Below are 27,005 nucleotides of genomic sequence, written 5' to 3' on the forward strand. Positions count from 1 at the left end.
AAAGGTGAATTCAGTTCACACTTGGCAGAGAAGGTAGAATGAAACTTTAAATCAGTACTTAAAACACTACTGCTTTTCAGTTTGATGCTTATGATCTAAACCAAAATAAAGCACACTGATTCCCCTGCTTCATTGCTTATGGATCAGACCCGCTATAAACACAATAGAGGGTATAAGTAGTTCTAATTTCTTCCTCCAAACATTCCTAAGACCCTCCTTTCCATCATCTCAAATCTCTTTTTCCATGACACTGGTCTATGCAAGAGATGACAAAATTAAGGACAGCAAAGTTTCAAGCTTGGAAATTTACCTGAATCAAGCTGTTCATCTTATGCCTACTTTGCCTATTACAATCTTACTCCTTTACCTCTCCTCACATTCTCCCTCCACATCTCCTCCATTTTCATTCACATTTGTTTCTCCCTTCTCTGTCAAATTACATAGAACTCTTCATACAACTGTGTCTCTTTCTCTGTCCTGCATTACTGTTTAAGTCTTCAAAATACTTCACAATCTGATACTGAGTGAAAGTATTGACCACACATACATTGCTAAAAATCAAAGCATCCAGTTTACCAGAATCAAAAACTGTCCCACGGTTCTTTTTTCTTCTTCACTTAGTTTATTGAAAAAAAAAAAAACAACAGTGCTTGGGGTGACATTAAAAGCAATTTGTTGCAAGCCAAGCAGTTTCCAGGAAAACAAGAGCCAAGAGGGAAGCTACATTCATTACCTTCAGCAGATCTAGTTTCAGATGTAGTTCCCCTTGTGTAGAAGAACAGAGGGCCCCAATAACAATGCTCATATATTCTTCATAGTTGAGGACTGATAGCTGCTCCAAGATGCTCAGAGTAGCACTCCTGTAACATTCATCATCCAAAAATATCTTGATATATGGCACCATTCCATAGTCCTTCAGAACAACTAGGGGCAAATACAGTATTATATGTTACTTAAACTATCCTTTACTTGTAGTTTTCACACGTACATTTTCAATGTTAGTATGAAGTGTCATATTTCTACAGATACAGCAGGAGGCAAGAAGAAGAGAGAGATGGTTGAGCTAAGACAAAAAAAATAAACCATTGTAGACTCATAGAATGATTTGAGTTGGAAGGGAGTTAAAGGTGATCTAGTTCCAAACCCCCACAACGGGCAAGAACACCTTCCACTAGAACAGGTTACTCAAAGCCCCTTACAATCTGGCCTTTGACATCTCCAGCTAAGGGGCAGCTTCTCTGAGAAATCTGTTGACGTGCCTTACCACCCTCACAGTGAAGAAGTTCATCCCTACATACAATCTAAATCTACCCTCTTTACATTAAAAACCATTGCCCCTTGTCCTGTCACTACAAACCCTGGTAAAAAGTCTCTCCCTGTCTTTTCTTATAAGCCTCCTTGGGGCTTGTACCTCTTGGACATTCAGTCATTGACTGTAAGTCTTCGGATGTGGTCATCCAGTTAATCCTTTATCTAGCTAACTGTATCCAACAAGCCTGTATCTCCTCAGTTTATCAGCAAGAATGTTGTGGGGGACCATATCAAAGGCCCTACGAAACTCCAGATAGATGGCATCCATAGCTCTTCACTTGTCCACTGATGCAGTCACTCCATCATAGTAGGCCACTGGATTGGGCAGGCACAATTCGCCCTTGGTGAAGCCATGTTGGCTGTCTTTGATGACCTCCCTATCTTCCATATATTTTGACACATCTTCCAGGAGGATTTGTTCTATGATCTTAATGGGCAGGAAAGTGAGGCTGAGTGGTCAGTAGTTCCTAGGTTCCTCCTTTTTACCCTTCTTAAAAATGTGTGTGATGTTTCCCTTTTTCCAGTCACTGGGAACTTTGCCTGACTGCCATGACTTTTCAGATAGGATTGAGAGTGGCTTGGCAACTACATCAGTCAGTTCCCTCAGAACACTAGAATGCATCTCATGGGGTTCCGGGGGCTTGCGTATGTTCAGGTTCCTCAGATGGTCCCGAACCTGATCTTCACTTACGATGGAAGGGACTTCATTCCCCCAGTCCCTTGTCTTGAGATTCAGGGGCTTGAGAGATGTGGGATGAGAGATTACCAGTGAAAACTGAAGCAAAAGAATGAAAAAAATTAAGGGCACAAGAACAACTAGGGATAAAATGACTGGATGACCATGGTTTCTAATCATCACAGAAGACAGCTTCCCGACAGAATAACAAATGAAAAGGAAAAGATGCCTTATTAGTTTTCAACTTAAACATCTCTTTAGTTTTTGAAGGAGACTGTTTGATAGTTTGTAACAATATATTTGCACTGTGTAAGATGATGCGAACATGATGATTCTAGGAATCAAGAGTGAATTAAGTGAATGGATTCCCATATTAAGAAGTGTTCACTTCTGTATTACTATATTCCACAGAATTCCCCACACATACAACACTTAGGTATGCCAATACTAAATGTAGGAGTGTTACTCAGCCTATGTATGATCCTATCAAATGTCAAATAGTAGATTTCATGGAAGAAAATCTAGATGAACAAACAATACACAAAACACATATACAGTTTTTGTTTTCCACAAGGTAAGTTTGTGTTTTCTGTGTAAACACCTCAGGTGTATCCACATGGATGAGGGAAGCAGGGTCACTACTGAGATAAGGCTCATTATGCAGGATGATAATATCTTTGTCATATTTCTTACTGCTGTAACACTGCTATACCCACACTTCTAGCTTTTGTCCTCCACTTCTCACTAAAACACAAAAGTCAGAAAATTTATTGGTACTCCTTAAGCAGCATCGTGGCCTCCTTCCACCAAATATCATTAAAGTAGTGCAGTCATGCCATTTCTTACCAGTGTTCCTCACGGAACCCACTGTAAGGGCAGCTACCATCTTCAGCATCACAGTATTTAATTCCTTCTCAATGCCTTCTTCCAGACCAGGCAGATGTGTTCCAGCTGTCAGTATATTAAAAGTCATAATACAATTTATGTAAGACATGGTCAATTGTAACTAAAATATATTGAACTAAAAAGGAAAACCAGTTCTTCAGTGAATACTTTTCTCTTAAATATTACTTACAGGCTACTCAACCCTAAAATGAGCAGCAAAATACAGACATGGAATTGTCTGGTCATCAGGGTTTAAGTCTGAGATTGGGAAACACAGGTCTGACTCTACAGTCTGCAGCTCAGATCTCCTGCATAACCATAGACAATACTGGTAGTAGTGGTGTTTCCACTTCTGAACAGGTAGAGTTACCTGTTTAGTGATACCTGGTAGAAACACACACAAATAAAGAACATCACAGATTATGAGTGACCAAGTGGTAAAATATAGCAACAGGGAGGACTTAAGTACCTAGACTAAAAGTGAAGAGCAGAAACCTCTGCATGTTCAAAGGCAAACATTTTCACGATCAGTGTAAGGTAGGTTATTTTAGATCTAAAAGCCTTAAAGTTTGCAAGCTAAATTTCTCAAAACCAAAAGAGGGAAATAGTGATCACTTCATACAGTGCCTTTCTAGCTGTCCCTCTTTATCTGTACTTTTAAATTTACAAACTATGTAGCCATTCAATCACTATAAAATTTACATCACCAAGTGATCCAAAATGTGAAATTAATGCAAAGACAGAAGAAAGGCCCTACGCACCAGCTCATAACCAGAAGGTATGTTTTCGAGAACCTTCATATTTATTTTCACAATCCCTGTCTAAGTACTCTTGCACAAAATTCTAGTTCTCTGGTATCAAGAACACAAATCTAAGTGTCCTTGCAGGTAATGCATGCCTGCACTCTAGAACTTCTGTTGCAATTCATATTCTTTCTCTTCCTTGGCATAAATATGTATAAATAATTAAACTGTGCTTGCTGCATCAGAAGTTATAGCTAGTATTTTGTGTCCCTCCTCCTTTACTAAATTACTACTGCACTGAAATTTAAAGGCATTTGCCAATTCATACAGTACAGAAATGTTATCGTGCAATTTTTCCTTCTTTAAAATCATAGTTGTAAACTTTTAAATATATGAGTCTGTCTGTTTAACTCAAGTGTACCCCATAGTTGCCACACCAGGATTTTTATATTTGTATTTTCATAACAGGAGGTAACTATATCAGATGACAATGGATGTTAGTAATTACAGGTAGTATACAGCCAAAATTCAAGAAACTGCTTTCCATCACCACTCCTCAAGATTAAGTGTTATTCTCACAGGAATTAAACACTGAAAAACTCTACTCTCAAGTTGGCATCTCAGAGAAGCCCAAATTGAGACCTGTTTAAAAGTGTGGGCTGAATGGTATCCTCCAGAATAACTCATTGTACACTGGTGACAAATAGCTTATAACTGTTTATGCTAGTGAACGATAAACCACCAAGATTTCAGAGAGGACCCAGCTTAGTATCTCATAAACTTAGGTCAGCTGTCTTGCAGAGAATATCTAGCTACTCAGTATATAAAATGTATAAACCAGCTGTAGAAAGAAATTTATTCATTCCTATCAACCTATCTGCTTCAACAGTCATTGTGAATGACATTGAACTGTACCTGATTTCCTCAGGATCTTGGCTTGCTTCCTCAAAAGTGCCAGCAGCAGCCCTAAGAGCCCAGAGTCACGGAATATGTCACTGAATAACAGGTCCTTCTTGGTCATGCTGAGAAGGCACCGGAGAGCTGTTAAGGTGCAGAATGGCACTATGTTTTCCTTTATCAAATACTGAATCTTCTTCAAAATTTCATGGGGGACATAGGACAGGTCTAGCACTATGGACTCCACCAGTCTGAAGAACTGGACTTGGACTGGGTGTGGTTTGAAATGGATTACGTCCATAAACTGGTTGATAGGTTGTAGTGTCCATTCTAGAAGAAAGAAGTTCACTGTGTCCCAGGCCCATATGGTACCAATAGCTGCCAAGATTCTTCCACATAGGTGCTGATCATTACTTTTCTGGAAAATGGACTGCAACACCTGAAAAGCCTGGAGGTTTTTCACTGTCATTCCTGTGGGATAAAACCAAGTGAGATCATTTTCACATCAATGCTGTTTAAGACTGCAAACACCACAACTATGATGTTAAATTATGCCTCAGAGTGGAAATAGGAGTCACAGACATGAGGGGTGTGATTGGGAGGCATGTTCTCAACCTTGGATCAGACCCTACAGCTGACATGGTCAGTTCAGTTTGATGTAGGTAGCATTCAGGCTCCTGCAGCATTAAGCACATAGGTAAGAGATGCCATCTCATACTCCTACTTCCATCTTCAGACATGTAATGAATAGAGCTTCGCTTTTGCATGACCCAACTACATACCCATAAATATACTTATACTGTACCAGTAGACCGTGTACATTCAAAATTGAAGTGCGGTAATTGCGGGTGTACAATATTGCCAGAAACTTTCAGTTCAGTTTTTCCACAGGTTGTAAGGCAAGTCAGCATGTCCAAGATCTCATCCAGATAGGAATCTCCTTCATTTTGCTGCAACCCCTCACATCTAGGAATAAAACATGGAGTAGTCATATGTTCATGCCTTAGTAATACAAACAGTTTGAATATATTACTGGGTACTGAGGACACAGGGACTACCCATTTTGCTCCCTGCTCCTCCCCAGTCTGGTTTACTGTCTTTATGTCTTATTTCTGTGACTTGTTTAACCATCTTCCAAACAGTAACTCCACACCATGACAGCACATTTTGAACCAGAACAAAATGCACAAACTGAAGAAGAAAACTGAAGAAGAAAACTGAAGTGACACTGTAAGAGTCTTCTGAAGAAACTGAGGATAAATGTCGGAGGAATTTTGTCCAGTTATGTGTACTTTAAATGAAAAAGAAAAAGGAAATTCTTTCTAAAATAATGCCTGATTTGGGGAGTAAAAATGTAAATTTTGTGAGAGATAAAAAAATTAAAACAGACCACATTAAAAGGTAGGCATATGGTTGGCAAGATAATGGACTTGCTAACTGAGAGAAATAACAGAAAAATCTCAGCCATTAGGAAGGGAAAAATTTGTATTTCGTCAGTTTTGTGAATCAGACATGAAGATGACTTGTCTCTCCTATTTAAGGAAACAGTTTGAACTGTAACTCCAGTATTGCCATAGTTGAGACTGAAGTGAGATTGTCAAAGGACAGAAAGCTGATTATCATGTTGTCGTATTCTGTACTGAGAGGTCAATTCTTAAATAAAACTCTAGCATCTGGGTATGGGTTAGCAGCAGAGAAATAGACTGATACTAGAAGTTAGGAAAATCTCAGAAGAAAACAAAACAACTATGTTCTGGTTTAATCTAAACAAGAAAAACAAAAGGGCCAAAGTGAATGCTAGTATCCATTTGGATGGAAAAGAATGCGATTGGCAAGATTCTTTTTATCTGAAAAAGAAATTCTAAATATCAGAGAAGAGGAAACCTGTTCACGCAAAATGTTCAGGAAAGAGGTTCTCTGCCTATCCCTTTCTGCTAGTATATGCTGGGAAGGGAGACTCATCTGAACCCCTGAGCACCTGCATGACATTTCTGTCTCTCCAGCCTAGTTGCATCAGCTAAAAAGGATGAGACCATCATAGGCTTTACTGATAAAGATCACATGTTCCTGCTCCATATGGATAGAATTTCATCAGAAATATACATCTTGACACAGCTTATTTATAAGGGAAAGCTAGGCAATCTATGGTAACTAAAGAAAACACTGCCAGAAAAAGCCAAAACATTTTCCAATTGTAGATTAATAACTTTGTGCCATCCAAAAATCAAAAGAAATAATACTCGCCTACAGATATCTTTGGATTCATGACTCAAAATACAATCTTCTATATCCAACTTAGAAAGTACTTATCCCCCCAGCCCCCCGTGGTCTAACATACTAGTCAGGGACCAAAGTTCTTACGAGTGTTAGAGAAGTACAAGAAAAAGCAAAACCAGAATGGAAACAAGAATAGATTAACAAGACCTGGAAATGCTTTCTTCATATGATATTAAAGAAAATGAGAACAAAGCTCCTAAATGTTTCTGAGGAAGTGGTATAATGTACTGTTTTGACATAGCAAACTCAGAGCCTGGTTAGACAATGCAAGCAGACAAGATTCTATTTGTACTTTTGATTGGAATAACTTGTGGGGATTTGTCCTGATATATTCATATTCCTCTCAGTTCTGAAGAACATAATCATTTTATAGAAAAATTTGGGTGGTTTTGTTTTGTTTGGGGTTTTTTGCCTTTGTGTTGGTTTTTTTTTTGTTTGTGGGTTTTTTTGTTTGTTTGTTTGTTTGGATGGTTTCTGCACAGCAAGGAGATCAGCTTTCCCTGCCTTACTGACTGCATTCCTGGATCAAGAGTTCACCTTAACTGAGACAAATGTTTCTGACCCACATTCCCCTCTAATACTAACTGATGAAGAACCTTTGTCTTCTGTACAGTAAGTCCCTATCCCACCTCGGGACTAACTTCTACTGTTAATTTCCTTTATGGTTTCAGCAGAAGTTGTTACGGATTGCTTCCCCTTCCTAAAACAGCAATGAAAGACCAGAAATTGGGGGTTTATTACTAGCTTTTTTATCCATGCAGGATTACCTCCATCATTCATATATATTTTAAGAGAGATGACCATGCATGCTGAAATTTCACCATCCTCTAGAAGACCACTAAAAACATCTCTACTTACTGGAGTAAAATTTTTAGCAGGAGTTGGTAGCCATCATTATTTTCAAACTCCGTCAATAAAGCTGATGATATGGGATAGGAATCTTTCACAAAGCACAAGACAATACTAGCAGCTTCACACACGTCACAAGCAGGTATGGTATCAGCCAGTTTAAAGAGATTCTGAACAGCTATTTTAATGCAGTCCACAGCTGTGTAAAAAAAAAAAAAAACAAACAAAAAACAAAAAACAAAACAGGTATTTAAGAACTGACTGTCAAAAAAAGTTCAAAGTTACTAACAAAGCCAGAACAAGAAGTTTGAAGAGTTATTTCTTAGTAAAACAGGAATCAGTTAACTCTTATTCTAGAAAGAAAAGATGAGGATATATAACCATCGCACTCAGAGGGTACCTGAAGAACATTTCTGGTTTTAAAGTATGCATGCATTTCTTTGTTTATCCCCAGAAACTGATTCAGTCTCAGGAGTATAAACTTCCTACCTACCCACCCACCAAAATTCACATAGAGTGAAACCAGCTGTCTCAGTACAAGGGAAGCAGAGGCTAACATATTTGTCTTGTACTAAGTCAATCACACATTCTGTGCAGAGTTCACAGATCAATTCTTTGCTCAATGAGGCATATGTAATGGGATATACGTATCATTCTCCGAGTAAGGAAGCCTAGTTTTCTTATCTAATTTGATGGCCAGTCCTTCCAGGACAGCTTCAAAATGTCTAAACAGCTCAGTACTCTTAGACCTACTGTTCCTCAGTCTTTCAATCTCACCCAGGAAGCCAAATTTTAATTAAAAAAATAAAAATACCTATATACAGTTACTCTATGACAAGGAATACTGACAGTAAAATGTGGATTATAGACCTATTTTTTCCTTCTAAGAAATTGAGACTCATGGCCTTTACACTTCTAATAATTTTTTTAAAGTGTTTGAAGTTTAATAAAGCCTAGGAAAAAATCAGCATGTAACTCAAGCAATCATGATGTTGTTCCAAAAGATACTGTTCCTCTGACAGTGTCCTAAACCTTATATTTAGAATGTGCATAAGCCTTAGGCTCACACATGGCACCATACAACTTAAAAAAAACCCAACACAGTACATCCTGTCCTTTCCTACATTAGCGTGGTCAAGAGGGATTGGATCTTGCCTGTGATTTTTTTTTTTCATGTAAAAAACCTTCAGTTTTCAAATGGATATCAGTACTAAATAAAGCTTCTGTCTAGAAAGCGAACAGCCCATGGCTTGCAGCTGACTGACTACTACATGATGTAGAGATCAAAATCCACCTTGGAGAGACTCTTGAAAATTCATTCTCAGTAGAGCTATGAGAAAAGAAGAAGCCAGATTACTGAACCAAACCTTGTAGGTACACAATACTGTTTTTCGTCTGAGCCTTTGAAATTGTTCGCAGCACACGGCCTGTAGGTACTTTCCATGAGTGGCTACACTGGTCCCATAGGGTAGCAGTTGCTATAATTAATGACTGAAGCTTATCAGCTGCCAGAAGTTCCTCTACACCTTGTTCCTCTCTGTACATGTTAAGCATTATCTGAAAAGCAAACAAACATCAGCTACAATAAATACGTCTACAAATATTTGGGACATGAAGAAAAATCCATCAGGGGAGTGGGATTATAGTTTGATACTAATGCTAGGAGAAAGGATGAGATGAACAAGTAAAACTATCACTAGGATATTCTCAATTCATTTTTCCCACTTAAAAAGTCACGTTTTTTGTTTAACATAAAAATAAGAGATACAGTGGTACAATCTCAGATTGTTTTATAATGCTCCTGATGCTTGTTCAATGGTTATCAGTCCAAATTTACTCATTTTTTTGGCAGTTTGAATCAATTATTGGCTAAAAGTCTAAAGGAACATCTGAGTACTCAGAGCAAATGAACTCCCAGGGGTGCATCTCACCTTAACAAGCATTTCCTGAGTTTGACTGTCATCTTCACTTGTCTCTCCATCATCACTGGTTTTCTCCAGAGGAAAAGTAAAGAAAAGGTACAGACACTGCATCAGAGCAGCTGGAAGGCCAGATCCAATGATGTTCCATGTAGTTCTCTAAGTAAGGAAAACAAAAATCAGCCTCTCCAGAAGCTGAACACTTCCCTTGTGTTTCTACACACTGACTGTATGTAGTCATAGCAGATGGAAGAACTACTTGAGCACTTTATCCTTACAAGTGCTCTAGGGCACACAAGCATGGCAATCATATAGTGTGACTGTCCAAATCCACTTGGCAGAAGCAAACACACTGACCACGTGTTGCAATAGCTGTTTCCAGGACTTCCTACTCCAGCTGAACTACAGCTTTGACAGAGGTACTTACTATGTCTTGCATAAGGAGACCTGTAGTCAATAAAGCACATAACCTGAAAACTACCTGTCTCCTAAAACAGCAGTAAGTTCAGGGGCAGACAATGCCCCCTTTATCATTAGTTCACAGGACATCCTGCAGCTACAGAGGCCTGATATGTGGAAAGCATGAATTCTCCATTCCTTCCTTGACCCAGCATGGCAGCAATTTAGTTATAATGCCTTTGCTTTTGTAACATACTGAATAACTGCAGACACACTTCTAATTATAGCTTTTATAAATGCAAGAGACACTGTCCATAATATTTCTCAACACTTAGTTTCTTCCCATCTTCACTACAGCTGTGTACGATTTACAGAGAAGTCCCAGTGTTTGTGTTTGCCACACAATAATCAAAACAAAAATCAGCAGCAAATTAAACACGAGACTAAGTTTTGTGATATGAAGTTTTGTGAGTGTGTGTGTGTTATGAAAAATAGCAATGTCTTAAATCTGTGAAAAACACAAACCTCATCAGGAACTTAATGTGGTGACTGAGTATATATAATTTTATAGAGCTCCCTATGACACAGAATATGTCCACTAGAAGCTGACAGCAAGATTTTATTTTCATGTATCTGAATAAGGATGAGACAAACTTTTCAGCTCAGTGACAGGGATAAACATGCCCCTGGTGCCCATTAGCACGCTGTCCTGCTGATGCCAACAGGCATTCAGCATGGCTGTACAGGTAGAGTTTGTGAAAGACTTTGAAATGCTTCAAAATGAGAGGTTATCAGGATGGAAAATCCAGCCTCTGTATTACCAGACAGACAGATCCTTACTAGTCGTCTTTTCAATATGTAAGCTGGAATGACAAAGAACAGTTGAAGAACAGTCATATACAATGAAAAAACAAAACAAACAAACACACACACACAAAAAAAAACCCACAAAAAAAAAAAACCACACACACACAAAAAAAAAACCAAAACACCACAACAACAAAAAACCAGAGGAACACTAGAAAAAAAAAAAACAAACAAAACGGTTGTCTGATGATCAACACAAGAAGGGTATCTGAAAGCACACAGTGCCTACTTCCCTCTTTAATAAAAGCATGGACTATAAACCTGGTGGTATGTCCTCTACTGACTGTATACTTGGGGCATGCTGAAACACAAAGCATTGCAGATAATGCAAACATTATGAGACCTAGGTGTTTAATTGTTCAGGTGGCTACCCAGCTTCTCTGAAAGAAAAATGAAAAAACAAAGCAAAAAACACACACATACACACACAAAGGCAAGGCAAAAACCCCCTTTATATTCATTTATCTTACCAAGTCAATCTGTGAGAGCAGATACACTGATTTCAGGAGCAAACGGCCATCTTCTGCTTCACCTTTCTGTTGCAGCAGTTGCTCCAAAGCCAGACGAGCTTCCTCTGTTACCACAAAAAACATTAAACTTTAATTCCTTAACAAAAGCCAAAAATGCTGCATTGATACTTTCTTAACAAGTCTGACAAATTTAACAAAAATCCACTGAAGTGAATAGAAAGGTATAAAAGGATTTTGATCCACCATCAGGCACAGGTCAGTTCACATAAACTGTGTTTCAAATCAACAAGCTTCACTGGAAATACCAGCACAGTTCATAAAGTCTGTCATCTGTCCAGTGCTAGGAATGTACAACAGCCACCAGGAAAGCCACATGTGTCTAGCAGTATTTTTGTCATTAAAGAAAGCTCCTCAGAAAAGTGTGTAGACTACTCTTTACTGCACAGCTGCCATATTATACATTTCCAGCTACAAAAGTTCCAAAACCACGATCAGCACAGCATAGAAGCCCAGATCTTCAGTGCAATCATGCAAAACCAGTGCTAGCTCATGCCTACTAAAAGATCTGGCTTGGTACACTTAGCATTTTCCTATTGCCCCTCTGTAAGCACAGAGGACAGCTGAATGACAGCACATTCTCAGAATAAGTGGATCCAGTGGATATGGCATGGGATCATTACCTGCAGGTTTGCCACTGAGGTTCCTCTTAATTTCCTTTGTCAGAAGCTTGGAAACCTCACTGGCTAACAGCTGAATGTTGGGAAATACCATTACTCCAGCAGACTGTTCCCAGGTCTGAAATCCAAGCATAACAGTTAAGTCTTTCTGATACATCATGTCTTCGGTATGTTGAGAAGTACTAATACATATAAAAAAAAAAAAAAAAAAAAACAAGCATAAAGCTAAAATTCCCCTGCAAAATTCCCTCCCCAGCCAGCGTAGTCCATTTGCCAGACAGGCACGGCCTGACACTACAGATGAAGCACACAACCTGGAACTACCTTTTGAATCATGTAATGCGTCTACTTAGAGAGCATTTACATTATTTTCTCCATGGAATACAATCAAAACAATGTAAATGTTGGTCATAGACACTGTGTCACTAACTGGTTGTATCAAAAAGCATGTTAGTCCCTTTCAAAATACAACATGAGTACCCTCCATTGTGAAAAGGTTACAGCTACAGTAGTCCAAGAATTCTTCAGTAAAAGTATAACCTTCTCCAAAATCTGGTCTCCCCAAACCTAAAGCCAGTCATAAACAAAACCTGAGTTTTCAATTGAATACATTTTTTTAAATTGTATTTTCTCTGCTTAGCAAGTCATTGCACAGTCTCAACTGCTTAAAGATTTAAATGGGATTGGAACTGCTGCTCTCATGGAGCATTTGCAACAGATCTGTCAAAAATAAACCATGGTAATACAGATAAAGAAGTACTGCTGCCAGGTAGCAGTATACTGGCCAGGATTCACCTGAAACTGAACTATTCTTTCAAGTCAGTAAATTTCAAAAAAATCACAGAACAAATAAACAAGCAAAATCCTTTGTGGTTTTTTTTTTGTGTTTTTATTTGTTTGTTTTTGTTTAAAGTTTCTGCCTCACAATTCTACTTTATTTTGGGAAGCAAATAAGGCTCATAAAATCAGCATTTCTTGCTGGGCAGAAGTAATTTTTCTTGCAAATTAGGGGAAGAAAAGAAAACACAGGGAAAAGAGCTAAAAAACCAGCAATAGTCTAGCCCAAAAGGAGCTGGATGTGATTTTGTAGCAATATTAGTTGCCTAACCCATCTGCCTGTGTGGTTAAGATGTAAATTGCCAGGCCTGGAGTGATAACCCCACTTGGTTAGGAATTTACATTACAAGCCAGCTTACATCACAAGTACAGATTGGCGCTAATAATGGAAAAGATGCACTTCTAAAATGCTGAGATGTTTACCGTCCCTAAATGAGAAAGTATAGTCCTAAATGTATAGCTAGCCAAGGAAAATAAATTTATAGACACATTTACAAACAATTTATAAGTTTCTGAATTACTTGCTCAAGAATGGACAAACAATTCAAAGCAAAACTGACAAGAACACCACTAAGACTTGTTGGTTCACTGCTCTGAGTCTGACAAACAGATGCCCTCTCAAATGTTTCTTAGCCTTCACTTTGCTAGACTAGTAATATCATACCCAACTGGTCTCCAAGAATCAGGTGCCATTACTTTTATATAGAACATCCAATGCTACACACAACATATTAGCAACACTGCAATATTTACCTCTAAATACCAAGCTGAGACACCTCTGTCCCCAGCAACCTTGAAATTTTCTTGACAAAAGTCTCCTCCCTCTAAAAGCTCAGGAAAATAAGGCTGTAAGGCCAGATGATAAAAGAAAGGTAACAAAAATAATAAGACATCTGTCCTAAAATGATTTGGAGCAGATACCCTATAATACTCTCTGCCAAGAAATCAGTGCAACTCTCTGTGAAAGAAGACCTACAAACAATATTTCCTTCCTTACCATTGCTTCCAATTAGTCGCTCTTTCTTTGCTGGCAGCAGCTTGTGGACAAGCTATTTCTTTTCCCACCAAGTGCCAGTCATCTGTCAGCAGTCAGGCATGAACCTACTTTTTAACTGCATTTTATTGCATTGTGCTCTGGAACTGTACCCAAATCTTTTTTGGGGGGGCTACAAAAGAGCGAAATGCAATCACACAGTGTGCTTAGCAATTAATTTTCAATCAACATATGGATTTTGACCAAAAAAAGATTTTCAGGGACCCTCAATTGCAGGAGCAAGATCCACTGATTTCTCGACTCTGATGCAGAAGTGAGGGAAGACCTGTAAACAGAAGCAAGCTGGGCAAACACAGTTACAAGGAACTCACAGCCACTTATGAATCTACAACATTTGTCATTACACTATACCCTTTTTCAGAAGAAGGCAGTGATAGATTTCTGCCCTTCTGCCTCAAAGAGCAATACCCTCTGAACACTTCAGAAAGGCCTTATTTTACTCACTCTTCTGCTAACAGAAAGAGCAGGATAAATGTTAGAAGTTCAGATCATACACAGCAGAGAGCAGTAATCAAAGGTTCACAGCAATGCTACCATTATGCAACAATTTAGCTAGTCCATCTCACTACAGACCAGGGCACTAATGTTCTGATTTTGTTTTATAGGTGATATTCCTGTGGGTCAGATACCAGCCTCCAGAATACGCTCTCCTTTAAGAACAGAACTGATCAGTTCCGTATTTATCTTTCAGCCTATAAAAGTTCTATATCTGAAAGAATATCAACCTGGATTCCAGCATGTCTGCCTTCAAGAGAAATTCAAATTATATGATATCAATGTAATCTGGTTTTCTTTCTTCCTCTTAAGCCAGTTCCTATATGTTTAAGATTCTGCCACAAGTTTCCTGTGTCTGCTGTTGCCATCTGTCCTTCCTATTCCATGCTTCACAGAGAGATGCTAGCTCAAAAGCAAGCCATGTAATAGAACATTATGTTATTTTCTGAGGCACCGGGAGGAAAGATACAGAGGGCACGTTAAAATGATTCGCAGCCTAGGCCTGAATCGCAAGCAGATGGCTACAATTTTCCTCCTACTTCAAGAAGCACCAATGAGCGATGAGCCCCCACACCCCAGGTGGCTCCTGCTTAGTGCCCTCTCCCTCCAGGCAACTAAGAGCTAAAGCACTCTAAGACAAAAAGACATAGACACACTGGCATGTGTGCAATCAAACAAGGAAAGGAAAAGAAAGAGAGAAAAAATCCTCCAAGGAGAGAGAGGACTTAAGCAGAAGTCCTCTGTTAAACAGGAGGAATTGAGGTAGTTTCTGTAAGAACTTCATGACATGCACACCTCAAACTGAGATGTGTTTTCCCAAGCCAGCCCAGGGACTTAGCACAAAGCAGAAGGCTGTTACGTGAAGGAAGTAAAAGTCATATGGGGAAGTACATGATGACTCAAAGCCAAAGGGCCAGATCCTCTACAATGTGGTCCTAAATCAATGATGCAAGGTCAATATGCTCTAGCTACACATCTGAACTTAAATGCCTACAAAGCACTGCAAAATTCTACTGATACACCTAAGAAAAGGGAAGAGAAAAATCTCTCTCAGAGCACATAATCAGTGTTAAGCTAATCAGAAATTCACATCTCCATTCTGAACATATTCCTTAGCCAAAATATCCTTCAGGAATTTAAAATCCTGTCTTAAGAGCATTACCACAGTTTCTGCAACCCTAAAGCATGCAAAGTTCAGTGGTACAGAAGATAATCAGATGATGGGTGCACATTTGCAAAACATTGCCAATCCCTTAGCAACACTCAGCTCGCCTCCTGGGGGATAGTTGTCCTTTGACCCACTGGTACTAAAGTTTATTTCTCATGTGTCATGAGAAATAAGCATTTTTCTGCTTTGCTGTCCAATTTTTAATTCCTAAGACTTCTAGATTTTATAGCTTTCATGACCTTTGTTCAGTAATAAGTTCCTCAGTCCTTTGAAAGTTTTGCTCAAAAAAAAAAACCTTCACATGGAAGGCATTCTTGCTATTCATACTTAGTTAATGATCAGCAAGTCTAAAGTTGTTCTGTATAATCTCATCTCAGCAAGACTTGTTTACTTCATGTTCACTATATAGTGTTCAAAAACTAGAGCTGCAACAGAACTCAGAAACCTTGAAATTTGGGAATATCAATTTCACTGTAAGTTTGAAGAAGAAAAACCTCAGCAGAATCTCACAAAAAGCCTTCAATGCATTGCTTATAAGAATGGAAGGGAGCAGTTTGGAGAGACTATCTTCCACAGCAAAGTCTGCCTTTGTTGGGATGAATTTATAGCCTCAAAGCATTAAGGATGTATGTTTTCCATGGAGCTTCAAGAGGAAGGAAAACAGAAGGCCTGGAAACAGCTCTAGGAAAAGCAGAATACATGGCTCTTGCTCCAGGCAAAAGGGCTGTATCTTGCTGCTGTGTTGTGTCAGAAAAAGAACAGTGCAATTTTCAGCAAGCCATTTACAAAGCAGATCCATAGAATAAGGAGGTGCTCCTCTACAGAAAACTGTCAGATTATTCATCCTGATCTGACTTTGAAGAGTGTTCTTTGAAGGCTATGGAAAGAACGCTCTCCCTTTGCAAAGTCAGAATTTTTATGAGCTGATTAAGCGGTGGCAAGCTCCCAAGAGAGCCAAGCCTGACCCAGCACATGTTGTGCCATATGGTTCATTTCCAGTGACGGACACATACACGGAGCAACAGCTCTTCTGCTCAAATAATGCCTTTGGTTCAGGAGAGACACTCTTCTATGCAAACAAATCCAAAAGCTGTGAGGAAGTGATGAAAAGTGAAAGCTTTATTCAGTAATCATAAAATATCTGTAGGGCCATTTAGATTAAATGAGAAGGATGCTTCTGAGACTCCAGGCTATACGCTCACTGACTTTTCATTTTGTCTGCATTGCCTTGGACCAGGGCAAGCTTGTACTCAAACGTAGCAAACTTTTCAGCATAGGCATGGCCAGATCCTACCCATAACTCAATTATTTGCATCACACTGACACCAATGACTCACCTACTTCAGTGCTGTTAGCTGACACCAGCATCCAGAGCAATTTCAAAGTCTTCCTCTGCACGAGGGCTTACAACCTTCACAGGTTCATGCTCCTCCCAGCTGAATGAAATGTTTATGACTATCTGGAAGTTATTCCTGCTTTACTGTCATGAACACCAATGATTTCATAGCCTTGAGTGCAGTGATTTCCCCGCACATGCAGTTCAAAATGTATCTCTCTCTACAGAGTATCACTTTTTATGTCCCACAATGCTGCCATATAAACAGAACGATCATGTCATTAACTTCTTTTTTTTTTCTTAACTACCCACTGACCTTTTAGAAAACCAGCTCAGCTAAGCAGGTATGGATCTGAGTTTGGTCACTCAAGAACACTGAAAACTCACAAGTACAGATGGCTGAAATACACCATCATTAAAATACAGTTTTAATTGGTTTTTATTTTCTTTCTGAAAGACTTACATGATGAAAGAGTGTAAAAACACAAATTCCATATCTGTAAGTATTCAAGGTAATTTGAGAGAAAACAATTCTTCTGTACTACAACATGGCCACAGTACATTTAAGGCTAGGTCAGGTTTTCTGCTCCTCTCAGTACGAGATCTGTAATTCTGTCTCTGTTTGGTCCACTCAAAAGAGTTCCCTGTACGTTTTGCACAGTCTAACAAACAAAGCCAACTCTTAGGGCTCAGATTCATCACAGAGCTCTTCCAGCTTCACCTTTCAATGTAGCAATCTCAGAAATAGTTGGCTGATGGAAGCTCTAGGGCATGAGGCAGGGCAGCCTGGTAACTAAAATGTTACAGTTCTCAGCTGTGTCCCTCACCCACAGTAAGACCTTCCTCTCCTTGTGCCAGAGTTTCTCTGTCTATAACACAACTCCTCTCTCAAGCACAAAAATTATACATTAGCACTGTCATAATCCAAAAATTCCATCTTAAGACTGTACCCCTGCATTTCCTCTATCTGGCTCCATGCCACAACCACATTTTCCCAGACTGAAACTGTGCTCAGTGGACACTAAGTAACAAAATAGATGAGGTAGACATGAAGTGACCTTTTCACATTTCACTTTGAAACATGCCTCTCTCATCAACATATCCCTTGCCATCAAAAACAGAATTTAGCCACTTACGAAAGTAAACAGTGCTCCGCCATATACTTTTCTCATGCTAATCTAGCAGGTTAGATGGATGAAATGAGGACAAACAACTGTTTCCCCAGGCTCACAGTAGGATAAAAGTAATTATCAACTAGACAAAGTGATCATGCTACAATTAACTCCACTGGCAGTTAGGGTGATCACAGAACAGATAGAGCAAAAGAAACTCAAATTTACATACTTGGCATCTGCACTAAAAGCAAAAAGGAAAACAAACCTTTACGAAGAGCGGAAGAAAGTCCAGCAACCTTCTCTGTTGCTCCTCTGGAATGAGAAATGGAGCCATCTGCTCATACTCTACAAACTGTCTGCCCAGAGTCTCCCACTGAAGAGCAGGCCTCTGGGGTGGCTTGTCCTTGCTGTGTTCAGGCTGTCCGGGCACTTCTACTTTGTCTCCATCATCAGGGCTTTGCTCTTGCTGCCCTGCTTTGCCAGGTGAATCCTCCAGCTGCCATGTGAGTTCAGCTGCTTCCTCCATGCTGAAATGGACCTGAAGTTAAAGAAACTGTGTTATTTACAGTTAGTACAATTTCTTACCAGTCAACTTTCTGATGAAACAACATACTGACAGTTTTAACTATTGGAGCTGGGGAGTATAGAAGTACAGAAATGCTGTCAGTCACTGAGTCTTTTCCAATTCTGATGGCTAAACATCCTGCTCCTGGACAAGAGCATTACCACCTTGCAATCACATGATCAAGTTCTCTCCCATGAGATGTGTGCATGTGCTACACAACTCATCTGGGCTTTGGAAGGACGAACTGCTTAACCACGCATGAAATTTGGATTCCAGCCCCAGCTTTGCTACTGAGGCAGATCTTCTCTCTATACTTCGGTCATCCCAATTGTAAAACAAGTTGTAACTATTATTCTTTCAGACCTGCAACAGAAGAGTACTACACAAGAACCAGTTCACACATTTCATTGAGTATGGATGCTAAATTAAGCTGTGCATCTCTGATGCATTCCCCACGTAGAGCAGGGTTGAAACACTGGAAGGAATAAGAGCTGTGTGGAAAAGGATTCCCCACATGGGTGTGCTGACCCAAACAAGCAGCAGCATTCAACTCTTCTGTATTGTAGATGTACAGCTCTGTACAAGAGGTACGTATTTTCATGACAACATGACCTGTTTTGCTGATCCTGTAAATTGAAATGGATATGCCTCAATTAAGCAGCAAGGTGCTTCTAGCAGCCTCATTTCCATCAAATTGAATGTACAATGGACCTGTCTTGCACTATAGGTAGAGAAATCCTTCTCATCTCAACCCCAAGTCCTTGCATCTACTTTTCAGCCCTGTTTTCATCCATAGTCTTCTGGGAGGTCACTGCCACAGTCCTGAATCCACAGCAACCTTCCTCCTTTGCCACAGCCTTCTGTGAGCTCACCCTGCTACCCAGAGCCTACATAATGACAACACACCAGTGGAAATCAGGCTTCTCCAGTTCCCATCAAAGTCAGCCACATGCTTATTGGTGTCTAAGACATCATCTGACTACTCAAAATATGATATACATAAATTTTCATGGTGTGGGCAGGCAGCTGGGGATTTGTCACCAAAATGAATATAGCTCATCACTTTACTTACCAGATATATTGTCTTTTTTAAGAGCCTAGAAGAATCTTTAACACATCATTACACCCCATCAAAGAAAAACACCAATGTACCTCTATTTCTAGAAAATATGTTCCTCCTCTACAGTGTCTCGTTGATTGCCATTCTAGCTTGTTGATAAAAATGCCAAAAAGCAAATGTAACTGAAAAACTGAGTCAGATCTCCCTCACTATCAATATGCACATCCCTTAAAATAAACTTTAAAGAACTTATTACGAGCCTGGTTTAGAAACTATGAGCCAATACTAATACTATATTTGGGATTCTCTTCCTTTGTCATCTATCAGTTATACAGCTTGCTTATTGCTTGCATCCTGCCCACTCCAAGCCAGATGAACCAGTTTCACTTCCACACTCATGCAGTAGCTCCATACTGCAGAGATTAAGAGGATGGCATTATCCTGTCACAGTGTGCCACACCACCTGCAGCAAGCTGAAGGTCGCAGCAGACACCTACGCTTGGATGCAAATACTGATCCTTTGCACTACAGCACAAGGTAACATATTCTACCACAGCTCATACTCTGTTCTTCACTAGGAAATTAAGGGCTATGAAATTTGATCAGCCTCCAGGGATATCAGTCTGGGACTTCCTGCCTCAACAACATTTTGTGTTTCACTGCTGTTGTTTTCCGTAATTTTCTGTGTTAAGACAACACAGTTCTGTGAGCAGAAAAAGTGTGATGACTGTCTGCACAGAGTAAACAGGAAGACTGTTCCTCATGACTGTGTGGGAGTTACATTTGTCATATGCTACACTTAACCCTTGTATGGGATTTCAGCCCACTTGAGTCATTGTGAAGCTGTACAGCGTGTTGAGAAAGCCTGGGTACTGTTCTAGGGGTTTCACAGAGCATACTTTGGAGTTACTTTTTCAAGGAGGCTGCTCTTACATCCCAAATGGCAGCATTCTTCTTCCTAAGGGAAATCTCTCACCTTGGAAGCTGCTCTGCTGACCCTAAATCAATGCTAAGTAACAAGTAACTCACTCCCAGTGCCTACATTCACCTTGGTCATTTCTATAAAGAAGTCCAAAATCCTTTACAGATAGTGCAACTGTGGCATGGAGAGGTGAAATTAAATGCTTACGCTGCATCAGAAGGTCAGTGACTGACCAGTCAATGGCAGTGCTTGAACTGCACTGCACTGAATGGCACTGCAACATGTTTAACAATTTTCTCTCTTTCTATTCATAATTTACTTACTAGAACATTCTTTGTGGTGGCACAGATAAGGCAAGCAGGACTGGTCACTCAAAAAAGTATCACTCTGCGAACCTATGTAATGAAAGAATTCTTTCCCTCTCCACAAAAACTTCTAAAACCAGATATGCACACACAACTTCATTAATGAAGTAGGTCTTGTAACAGACTATGCAAGACATTTGAGTGTACATGGGAATCTTTAATCTCTAGAAGTACATGTAAGCAAAATGAGGATTATGATTTGTCTCCTTATTTACTCCAGCTATCTAGATTAGAAGAGGTATATTAGACTAAATATCATTCCTCTGGTATTAGTCTGTTGTCTCCCCTTGCACTTTGTTTAAATATCCCTTTTCCTAATAGACTTTTCTTGTGTCTACAGTTTCATTCTGACTTCTAAATCCTTTGTGTTTTCTGTTCACCTTGGAGGATAATTATTCTTCTAGATCAATCACAATATGACTGGGTTCAGCATTTAAGTATCTTTGATATTAAGGATAGCTTAGATATTTTGAAAAGGTCTTACATGTTTGCTCTCTTCTACATCCCACCATTTGTCCTGATCCTCAGTGTAAATTAACAGCTTGTTTCAGTTTTGATAAGTTATAAATATAACAACTACACAAAAAGTAAAGTCTAAATAATAAAGATTTTTAAAGACATGAAATTGAAATTGTGTCAAATAAACCTGATGCTGTCACTCAGAAAGTAGTGTCAGGTAATAAAGAGGAAGTGGAACTTATTCATGTATTTTCCCTTTTGCTCTAAATGAGGGTTGTTTGAATTCACACTGAAATGTGGCTATGCCTTTTCAGACTGATAAAATAAAAGGGAAGAAAGATCTGACCAGAGCTGGAAGAAGGACAAGAAAATGTTGATACTAAAAGTTTACTGGCTGAACAAGTGTGACTTTTTAAATGACATTTTAATTATATTTATCTGGGATTAACTCCCCCAGCAGTCCAAAGAATGATCCCATACAGCTACAAAATCCCAACTTGCACAAAGATCAAGAAGTTTACTTATGTATCTAAGATCATTTGTTATCAGAGATTGCCATTTGTCTCATGGCAAGATAGCTGACCAAAACATAACCAAGTATGACATCAAATTTCTGAGTTTGGTCCACTTTTCATGGCAAGTATCTGCAAAATAGTCAGATATTAGAGAATACATGGAAATCTTTAATCTCCAAAAGTACATGAAAGCAAAATGAGGATGACAATTTGTCTCCTATTTACTCCAGCTGTCCAAAAGACAAGCAGCATATTAGACTAAATAGCAGACCCCTAGCACTAGAACTACTGGCTTTAAATATTCCTTCTCCTAGTAGCCTTTTCTTGACTATCTAAATGCAGGATTCTGATGACTATCAGAAACACATGGCTCAGAATACACCAAAAATCCATGGTGTGATACTTCTTTATATCCCATTTCTTTCCTTGTCATCAAAGATAACTGTGTTCATTAAACAGTCATGCCAGTCAATCATTTTAAATGATAAAAACAGGGATTCCATTGCTTCCCTGGGAAATCTGTTTGATGCTAGAACAGGCACAAGCAGTAGAAGGCATTGCTTGTTTCTTTTATGAACCATCTTATCTCACAAATTCTAGTTCTCTCCCAGTTCAATCACAAACTTCCTTTTTGTGGCTGACACCACTCTGTGCTCATAGGAAATGACAGTATCTCAGAAGGAACACTGTGCCAGACACTGTCCATCTACCACTCTCTTAGTTCTGTCCCTCCTAATCACCTCAGTTCTTCCTCCTTGAGATCCCTCTGCCTTTCTTAAATTATCTACACCCATCAGTTCTATGTCTAGGGATCATACTTGACATATTTCATGAGGTAAAGCTAAAAACACCACCAAAAAGATTTACACTTTGATGTCACTCTATTTATCTTCTCCAGTACAAGAACTGCAATGAATTAAAACAAGTTGCAAAATTCAACATCCTACCCACCCTGGCTAGGTCCATTTAATTGTAAATTCTATTAGGAAGGTATTCTCTCTTCCTAAACACTTCATACAAAAGGAGCTTAGTCTGGCTGGTGCCTTGAAATACAAATAGCTGACAAAATACAAATAACGGGTTTTATACACTTGTCAGCTTAGAGAAGGTTAAATACTGTTTGAAGAATAAGTCCCATTTCAGTAGGACATGGATCCTGCTTTTTTCAATATAAATATAAATATCATTTCAGCTTGTTTCAAGACAATGTTTCAAGACAGTGTTTCAATGACACTATTACTAACAAAGGAGTTGCATTCATTGACACTAGGACTTCATTTGTCCAAGCGTATTTTTACTTTTTGAGTACATCTAAGCTGGACAAAGCATTTCTGTAGTACAACCTCAGAAATTATTAAATCAGTTTTAAACTCTTAAGTGTATTTCTCTTTTTGTTCGAGGCAAACCAAAGCAGCTATAAAACTAACAGGTTCTCCCTCATGTACCAACTCTTCATTGGTTTCTATTCTAAAACGTAACTTCTAAATATCTAATTAGGAACAGTTTCTACTCTGACTTGCATATATCCCTACTGCAGCCGAAAGAGAAGCAGAGATGCTGGGTATACTTGCTTTTGAGATGTGGTCTTCCTGAAAGTGAAGTAATGCCCTCATCTCAAAAGGAAACAGAATGCTTTTGGTCAGTGATGGACAATACAGTTGTAACAAACTCAAAGGAACAAGACCAGGGCAATTCTCATAATCTCAAAGCAACAGGTCATTAGATAAGGCCATGCAGTTAAACCGAATCTAACAAATCTCCACTCACAGCAACAGCAGATATACCCCTTAGAACTGCAATCCTATTGTCATCTCTAGATTAAAGGATACAAGCAAACCACTGATCCTTTTTCTTCCTTGCACTGCAGTTTAGGGTGAACTTCTACTGAAGCCTTCGCTATTTGAAAATGATCCTACCACAACAAGTCGGTTGCATATAATAGTGCAGTTTCCTACAACAGTTAACAATCTGTTCCTCTTGTTTTCTCAACAAATCTCTTGGCATACCTGGGCTCCTAGATTCAGCAGGTCCTTTTGCAGTCAATAGCCACACCCAGAGATGGTGCACATTACTGCTTCTGTCTTACAAGGCATCTTGGTGTACGCAGCAGCACCCACTCTGCTCTTTAAACTTTCCACTGTGAATCGCCTGATTAGCTGCTGCACTTATTTCCTGAGGAAAGCAGAAGTGAAGAGCAAATGAACCACATGGTCAGGACCTCCCAAGCTCCCAGAGCAACTTAGAACAATTTAGCTAATGCACAAATCTGGCAGGCATGGCATGCTTCTCTCTTGGTCAAGAGTAACCAGGTATTTCTCTCCACACCATATTCACAAAGAAGAGAGGTGTGGGGGAGTGTGTTGAGGGGGTGGGACGAGTTAGTGTTTCAATTTGCTTTTAAATTTAAGGTTTACAAAACTGCTACAGGAATACAGCACCACAAAGATCATGCTCTCTGTGCAAACTGTGCCCAAAGGACAGGCAACAGTTGTGAGTCTTTCCTCAGATGCAGTACCCTTAATATAAATACATTTGAATGCTGAGGTCAATGCCAAGTCCTTGACCTCTCTACTAAAGTGGTCAAGGTAGCTACTCAGCTCAAGAAGCAAACAAGCACTGTAGTTCACTGACAACATAAAGGAGCCTGAATTAGTTATGGCCTTGGGGAAAGACTATTTCTCTCTTGCCTAGTTGTCTTTTTGTTCTTGCTAATAACACATGTGAAAGGCTTTATAATTGGTTTTTAAGGCGAGTTGGAGTTTAAACATTTTTACACAGGAAATTCAAGTGTTTCCTAAACTACTTCTCCCTGAGAATTTTATGGTGACCTTGAGAATCAGTGGGATGATGGCCTCACAGCGACTGAAACCTGGGGGCATTTTACCCTAGGTGGTTAAAGACATCTGTTTTCTGTTAACATCTACTTCACTCAAATGCCTGAAAAAGTACTCAGAAGGAAAACTAACTTTATCTTTCACCAAAGATAGGGTAGTATCCAGGCTGGAGACTCCTGATGTTCCTGAATGTACAAGCTGCAAGTCTTGTAGGGACTGATTTACACTGTTCAATAGGGTCAAATAATAGAACAGGGCAGCTATTGCCTATATACCACAGTGACCTCTCTCAGTGCAGCAATGTTTCTGGCACAGAACAGTCCTAGAGGATTGTTCTCATTCCTTACCGTGGAAATGTATTTATTGAAAAAAAGATCAACAATAGAGGCAGCAGAAAAAGCATGAGTTTAGTTCATCCCTTTACAGATTATACCAGATCTGCAGCTTTGTTGCAAACAGAAATATACCTTAGATCCTAAGGACAATATTCTGCTCCAGCCTGTAGCCTTAAGTTCACCAGGTTTTGGAAAGTATTAACTAAACTAAGTATAATCTAGAGGGTGTTTTCCAAGCATATGTAAGGTCACACTGAGCTACCCACACCCAGGGAAGCCCCAGTGAATGTCACATTTGGCCACTTCAGTGAGCCCCACAGTAAAAGCTAGGTCTACCAACAGGTCTGGCTGAGCTTGGTGCTGCACTGACACAACTGGCAGGCCCTAGGCAGCCCTGAGCACAGGCCAGGTGAGCTCACACAGCCTGCAAAAGGTTGTGCCAGTACTTCCACTACTTTTCTGCCTTAGGCCATTCGCATATTAACTGATACTTTCGCTGCTGCAATCTAGCCAAAACCACAATGGTGAGATGAATGGCAGAAGCAGAGAGGCACGAAAGAGAATTAGAACACCAACCCAGAGAGAAGATCATTGTTTTCCCTATCCTAACTCAGAAACAAGTCTAGATGTGCTCCATTTCCACCCTTTTAGTGTCAGTTCAAAACCACAAAACAGAAGATTGTTTGCAGCAGCCTCTGCATGCTATTTGATCAGGGAGGTTTATTTCCCAGGAGCCTTCCCTACCCAGGGGTGCCCCTCACTAGCTGCTGTCAGGACTCAAGCAGCCACACAGTCATTAGTAGATTTCTCATATCCACAGCAGAGGAAGCTCCATTTCTCTTTTTCATTCTGCACTAACTGCTTATGGAGCTGAAAGTCCAGAGTTTCAACACACCCTCCCACTTGATCTCTGCTTCACTGGAGCAAGACAGCTGTAACCAAATTACCTGTAGTAAAAATAAAACAAAGTAGAAAGACGAGCTACTAGTGCATGTAGTAGGAGACAGTGCCACAACACCTATTTTCAGTTTCGGCTAATTATATTAACAACTCCTTGCACTGTGCCTCAGCCAACAAAAACTGAGAGAAAAATTCTTCCTTTCCTCATAATTTTTCCCCCAATCTCATAAAGGAGGGGAAAAAAAGGGGGGGGGGAGGGCAGGGCAGGCATGCCTACCACATACTTTTATTTGTATCTGTGTGCAGGCCACCTAGTTCAAAGGAACCCTCATATTTCTCATATTTTGGTTTAAGGTTTCTAGAAAGGGCACTAATAACCTCCTGGACGGAGAAGCTAGGTCTACCAACACCAGCTGGATGCTGCCATCTAACAGGGGCTGTACTTCTTAGTAGATCATGCACAGGCTATGGGAGATGAGGTGTCCTGCCTGAGCTGGACATACAGTGGGCTTCCTGAGGCAAGATTCTGGACATAACTACAAGGTCCACCTGTCTCACAGCATCAAGTAACGTCCCTTATGTTGATTCTTATGAAACATCTCTCTTCTTTGCCCTTCCAACCACCACACATAAGTGGAAAAATCCTGATTCATGCCATTACAGTAATGATACCACCCACAGCAAGGTATCTTATTGGTCTGGAACAGCTAGAAGCACAGCATGTCTCCAGCTTGAGGCTAAAGGTCAGCTGCTGCAGGTTTCTCTAGAAACCCAACTTGCAGTAAGTTTCAGTTGCATTGAAATCACCAAATGAGCTGACTGTTTACAACAAGAGCAAAGATGTCCTCTGGCAATTGCTGTGCAGTTCTATTGCCCGAACAGCTGATAGTTCAGCCCAACTGCAAACCCAAATGGGATGGACCTTTGCCAAAAATCTTGTATTTTTCCCTTCAGCAAGTTTTTCTCCTTGCAGACAAGAAATATACTGGAGCTGATTTCGCTGAGATAATACATTTTTTTTGCTGCACATTCATAACCTTCAATCTAGAAAAAAGCCAGGATGTCCCTTTCAACA

General features: G+C 39.6%; 1 protein-coding gene across 2 annotated transcripts in view; it reads right to left on the reverse strand.

The window, feature by feature from the left end:
* WDFY4 (WDFY family member 4) overlaps nucleotides 1–23,998 on the reverse strand; it is a 138,380-nt gene extending 114,382 nt beyond the window's left edge. For both annotated transcript variants that reach the window (XM_065843261.2, XM_071811951.1), the window contains exons 1-11: nucleotides 23,868–23,998; nucleotides 18,241–18,513; nucleotides 11,974–12,088; nucleotides 11,294–11,397; nucleotides 9,570–9,716; nucleotides 9,006–9,195; nucleotides 7,648–7,837; nucleotides 5,318–5,478; nucleotides 4,531–4,983; nucleotides 2,834–2,938; nucleotides 734–924 (exon numbers count right to left, since the gene is read on the reverse strand). In XM_065843261.2, the coding sequence (XP_065699333.1) occupies nucleotides 734–924; nucleotides 2,834–2,938; nucleotides 4,531–4,983; nucleotides 5,318–5,478; nucleotides 7,648–7,837; nucleotides 9,006–9,195; nucleotides 9,570–9,716; nucleotides 11,294–11,397; nucleotides 11,974–12,088; nucleotides 18,241–18,501 (1,917 nt within the window). In that variant the 5' untranslated portion in view covers nucleotides 18,502–18,513; nucleotides 23,868–23,998. The remainder of the gene's footprint in view (nucleotides 1–733; nucleotides 925–2,833; nucleotides 2,939–4,530; nucleotides 4,984–5,317; nucleotides 5,479–7,647; nucleotides 7,838–9,005; nucleotides 9,196–9,569; nucleotides 9,717–11,293; nucleotides 11,398–11,973; nucleotides 12,089–18,240; nucleotides 18,514–23,867) is intronic.
* Nucleotides 23,999–27,005: the final 3,007 nt, after the last annotated feature.

Source organism: Patagioenas fasciata, chromosome 8 (assembly GCF_037038585.1).
Source record: "Patagioenas fasciata isolate bPatFas1 chromosome 8, bPatFas1.hap1, whole genome shotgun sequence".
Lineage (NCBI taxonomy): Eukaryota > Metazoa > Chordata > Aves > Columbiformes > Columbidae > Patagioenas > Patagioenas fasciata.